A 5,000-nucleotide genomic window follows, 5' to 3' on the forward strand; every position below is an offset into this window, starting at 1 on the left:
AAAAAAAAAAAAAAAAAAAAAAAAAAGTGTTTGTTTTCAGGCCAAGGCTTTGCCCCCAACCCAACTGATATTCATCGGGTCTACAGTTTCTTATGGGGGCCCCTGCAGCAGCGGGGTCTTGCTGCTGGAGCGGTTCAGCACTGCTGCGCCGGTGCAGCAGCAGCAACAGCAACAGCAGCAGCAGCAGCAGCAGCAACAGCGGCAGCTGTGGCTGCGGCTCAATGACGGCAACTTGAGGAAGGAGATCGAGAGGCAGTATCCCGTGTGGAACGAACTAAAGAGGGAGGAGCAGTTGCTGCAGCAACAGCAGCAGCTGCTGCAGCAGCAGCAGCTGCTGTTGAAGCAGCAGCAGCAGCAGCAGCAGCAGCAGCTACGCGCCAGCCGTAAGAAAGCCACTGAAGAGCAGCAGCAGCAGCGGCAAGAGCAGCAGCAGCAGCGAGAGCATCAGCAGCAGCTGTTGCTGCTGGAAGCCATGGCAGATCTGGACTTGGAAAGGGACCGGCAGCAGCTGCTGCGCGCTGCTGAGTTCAAAGAGCGCTTTAATCTGCTGCTGCTGCTGCTGCAGCAAGTCCCTGCTGCCCTCACCGTGGTGTTCTGCAGCAGCAGCAGCAGCAGCAAAGAGCTCACGCTGCTGCTGCGGGAGCACGGCTGGCCCGTTTCTGCTTACCACAAGCAGCTATCGATGCGGCGGCGGTTAGCAGCAGCAGAAGCAGCAAACGCAGCAGCAGCTGCACCAGCAGCAAGTGCAGCAGCAGCAGACGCAGCAGCAGCAAACACAGCAGCAGCAGCAGCAGCAGCAGCAGCCCCGCATATTCTGGTGGCTACAGATTTGCTTTCGCGCTCCGGGCAGCTAAAAGGAAAGGCTCATGTAATTAATTTTCATTTTCCAACAAATGCTGCTGCTTACGTGCACAGAGCAGCACTTGCTGCTCCAGGTACCTTATTGCTGCTGCTGCTGCTGCTGCTGCTGCATCTGTTGCTGCTGCGTTTGCTGCCGTTGCTCCTGCTGCTGCCTTTGCGGCTGCTGCTTCTGCTCGTAGGGGTGTTGCTGTTGCTTCCGCTGCGTTTGTTGCTGCTGTAAGTGCCGGTAGCAGCTACGCTGCTCCCGCTGCTGCTGCTGCTGCTGTTCTTTGCTGGTGCTCTGATTTTTCGTCGCTGCAGCTCTTTCATCTCTCTTCTGCTGCCTGTGCTGTGCTGCTGCTGCTGCTGCAGCAACTTCGTTTCAAGAGGACAGCTCCCATACAATGGGTCCTCCTGGGGAGCCCCTGGGGGGCCCCCAGGGGGGCCCCATGGTGGGCCCCCTGGGGGTCCCCCATGGGGGCCCCCTGGGTATGGGCCTTGTATCAAACATAATAGGGGCAGCTGACATGCCCCTAGCTTCCCAAGTATTTGCTGCTGCAGTACAGCAGCAGCCGCTGCAGCGTCTGTTTTCTAACAAGAGATCCTTGAGGAGGAGAATCAAACAGCAGCAGCAGCAGCAGCAGCAGCAGCAGCAGCGGCAACAGGTGGGAGACGAAGAAAAAGGGGAGCTGCAGCAGCAATGGGGACGGAAGCAGCAGCGGCAGCAGCAGAGGGGCCCATTTAAGGAGGGGCCCCTCTTCAGCAAGGTGCTGTGGGCAGCAGGAGATACACATGGCTTCTACGTTGCTGCTGCTGCTGCTGCTGCTGCAGCAACAGGTGCAGCACCAGCACCCCGTGCTGCCTTTGCTGCTGGGGTCAGCAAAGATACAGTTGAGTTCTTCAAACAGATGAAGAGTGGCAACAGCAGCAGCAGCAAAGAAGGCGCTGCTGTAGCCACACGGAGAGCTGTTGCAGCAGCAGCACCAGCCACAGCCCCTGACGGACCGCAGCAGGAGCAGCAGCAGCAGCAGCAACAGGAACACATGCAGCAGCAGGAGCCGATATCCTGGTGCCTTGATTCTGACGACGAAGTGGAAGAGGCAGGCAATAGCCGCCGCAGCAGCACAACAGCAGCAGCAACTGCAGCTGCTGCTGCTGCTTCTGCTGCTGCTGCTTCTGAACCACAGGTTCTGCCGCGCGACTGGACAAAAGAAGAATACACTCGTCTTGTAATTCAGCGGATGCGGCGGAAAGGGTCGCCCGCAGTGCAGCAGCAGCAGCAGCAGCGGCAGCAGCTCTTGCAGCTGCAGCAGCAGCTGCAGCAGCAGCAGCAAACGGCAGAAGTGCGGCGCACCAAAATGCTTCTTAGAAACTTTCAAGGAGCCGATGCGTTTGCTGACGATCTTAAACTGTGAAGACTGCAGCAGCAGCTGCAGCAGCAGCAGCTGCTGCTGCAGCAGCAGCAGCTGCTGCTGCAGCAGCAGCAGCGAAAGACCTCAATGGTGTGGAGGTGGTTACTAGTGCAGCAGTAGCATGCGCTACAGCAGCAGCGGCAGCAGCACGCGCTACAGCTGCAACAGCGGCCTCAGAAGCAGCAGCAGCAGCAGGCACTGCAGCAACAGCATCACGCGCCACAGCAGCTGCAGCAGCACGCGCTGTTGCAGCAGCAGCAGCAGGCGCTGCAGCAGCAACAGCACGCGGCAGCTCACTACCTGCTGCAGCTGGTGAGCTGCAAATCCGTTTCTCTGTTTCTTTTAATTTCTGAATTTAATTTATATCTTTTTTCTCCCCGCTGCTGCTGTTCGCCCGCGTGGCTGTTTTTGTGTCTACAAGCCCTAAACCCTAAACCCTAAACGCTACTTGGTAAACCCCAAACCCTACGCCTGGCGCTCAACCCTAAACCCTAGGCCCTGAGGGAAACCCTAAAGCCTAAATGCAACTTCACTTGTCCGCGAGTCCTCGAGCAGTTTGCTAGGAAACAACGACGGGCCCATCACTTAGGGTTTAGGGTTTAGGGTTTAGACGGCCATTGGCATTTTGATGGTGGGGTGAGGGTTATAGCCGACGAGCTCAAAGCTGTCTGCAGTGAAGTCCTCGATTTCCTGCAGCAAGAAACCGAAAGCAGCAAAAACCCTGAATCAGCGTTTGCGCGGAGGGTTTAGGGTTTAGGGTTTAGGGTTTGTCCCGCCCCTCCCCGTGCTCTGCGTGCACCCCCCGCTGCGACTGCGTCTCCGGCGGAGCCGCTGCGCGCGCCGCTGCTGCTGCCAGGGCCTAGAGTTTAGGGTTTAGGGTTTAGGGTTTAGGGTTTAGGGTTTGGGTTGCCTGGGGAGTCCCGCGGACTCTGAGGGCGGGAAAAGGCGCGGGGGGGCGCTGCAGCTGCAGCAGCAGCTGCTGCTGGTGGCTGGCGTAGACGTGGGCGTTGGCGAGGCAGTGCACAAGTTCAAAAGGAATTAAATTTGTTATTTTTGAAATCAAAATTGTCAACAAAGAATAAGAAGCAACATTGAAAGGCACCCCCAGCCCCACGTCGCAGCTGCGCTGGTACAAACAGCAAGACAGCCGCCCCGCGGCCGCGTGGAACTGACACAGCACGTGGCACGGCGGCAGCGCCATCAGGCCCAGCGCTGCAGCAGCAGCAGCAGCAGCAGCAGCAGCAGCAGCAGCAGCGGCAGCGGCAGCGGCGGCGGGGGCGGGGGCGGGGGCGGGGGTGGGGAGGGGGGCAGCGCGGGGAGGGAGCGGCGGGAAGCCGCAAAGGGAGTGCAGCAGCAGCAGCAGCGGCAGGGAAGCAGCAGCAGCAGCAGCAGCAGCAAAGCAGCAGCAGCAGCAGCAGCAGCAGAGGGAGAGCCATGGGCAGGTGCGAGTGTTGCCAAGCTCTCAGGGACAACTAACGGGCGAGTGAAAACCCTAAACCCTAAACCCTACTAAACCCCAGCCCCAAACCCTGCTAAACCCTACGCCCTACGAACCCTAAACCCCAAACCCTAAACCCCAAATTCTAAACTCTACTAAACCCTCCTAAACCCTAAACCCTACTGCAGCTTGCGCCCTTAAACCCTCCCGAACCCTACTACGCCGTTAACCCTACCACACCCCAAACCCTACCAAACCCTAAACCCTAAACCCTACCCTGAACCCTCCCAAACCCTAAACCCTACCAAACTCTAAATCCTACCAAACCCTAAACCCTAAACCCTCGAAAACCCTAAACCCTTGCCTGCTGGATTCCAAGCAGTCATGATGATGCGCCGGTCATTAGGGTTTGTCCGAAGTTTGTGAATTACGTCTTTCAGCTGGTCCACCCCCTGGCCTGCAGCAAACCCTAAACCCTAAACCCTAAACCCTAAACCCTGAACCGCAAACCCTAAACCTCAAGCCGCAGCCCCTGAACCGCAAAACTTAAACCCTGAACCCTAGACCCTACACCCTGAACCGCAAACCCTGAAGCCTGAATCACAAACCCTAAACCCCGAACCGCAAACCCTAAGCCCTAAACCCTAAACCCTAAACCCTAAACCTTAAAGCCCTTACCGGTGTAGTCTGTGTGCATGTCTTTGTAGGCAGCGCCGAAGTGCCTCCACTGAAAGCCGTAGCTCGGCCCTGAAGATAAACCCTAAACCCTAAACCCTAAACCCTAAGCTCAAACCCTAAACCCTAAACCTTGAGCCCTACACTTTCAGTGACAGCAGCTGGCCACGTGCAACAGCCCTCCTTGGTTTCTAGGGCTTGCGACTGGAAAAATAAAAAGGGTTTAGGGTTTAGGGTTTGGGGTCTTGCCTATGTCGCCTGGCTCTCTGTCGGTCAACCCTCGACTATCCAAAAACTCTCGAGTAGCGTTTAAGTCCCAGATCTGGCGAAACACAAAATAGGGTTTAGGGTTTAGGGTTGAGGGTTTAGGCTAGGGGTGGCGCTGCCTACGGCCGATGCCTAGGGTTTAGGGTCCAGCGGAGAGAGAACCAAATTCTAAGGGTTTAGGGTTTAGGCCGCATGAACTAAAGAGCATACAGTTGGGGGTTTAGGGTTTGGATAGGGCCTAGGGTTTAGGGTTTAGCTGGGGTTTAGGGTTTAGGGTTTAGGGTTTGACTGCAGGCAAAACCACGGGGCACTGAGCGACGCAGCATTCGCTGATGCTTTCTAAACCCTAAACACTCAAAGAGAAACCC

The 5,000-nt window shown here is 56.9% G+C and overlaps 2 protein-coding genes across 2 annotated transcripts in view; one reads left to right on the forward strand and one right to left on the reverse strand.

Annotated features, from left to right (window-relative positions):
- The window catches only part of ETH_00026120 (helicase, putative), a gene marked incomplete at both ends in the record, with an annotated part of 4,020 nt that extends 1,765 nt beyond the window's left edge, over positions 1 to 2,255 (forward strand). The window contains 2 exons of the mRNA XM_013377017.1: positions 41 to 935; positions 1,213 to 2,255. Of these exons, the coding sequence (XP_013232471.1) occupies positions 41 to 935; positions 1,213 to 2,255 (1,938 nt within the window). The remainder of the gene's footprint in view (positions 1 to 40; positions 936 to 1,212) is intronic.
- Positions 2,256 to 2,858: 603 nt separating this feature from the next.
- The window catches only part of ETH_00026125 (bifunctional dihydrofolate reductase / thymidylate synthase, putative), a gene marked incomplete at both ends in the record, with an annotated part of 5,695 nt that continues 3,553 nt past the window's right edge, over positions 2,859 to 5,000 (reverse strand). Inside the window, 5 exons of the mRNA XM_013377018.1 lie at positions 2,859 to 2,942; positions 3,181 to 3,464; positions 4,049 to 4,147; positions 4,369 to 4,437; positions 4,615 to 4,687. Of these exons, the coding sequence (XP_013232472.1) occupies positions 2,859 to 2,942; positions 3,181 to 3,464; positions 4,049 to 4,147; positions 4,369 to 4,437; positions 4,615 to 4,687 (609 nt within the window). The remainder of the gene's footprint in view (positions 2,943 to 3,180; positions 3,465 to 4,048; positions 4,148 to 4,368; positions 4,438 to 4,614; positions 4,688 to 5,000) is intronic.

Source organism: Eimeria tenella, genomic scaffold (genome assembly GCF_000499545.2).
Source record: "Eimeria tenella Houghton genomic scaffold, Eth_scaff44, whole genome shotgun sequence".
In the NCBI taxonomy this organism is placed as follows: domain Eukaryota; phylum Apicomplexa; class Conoidasida; order Eucoccidiorida; family Eimeriidae; genus Eimeria; species Eimeria tenella.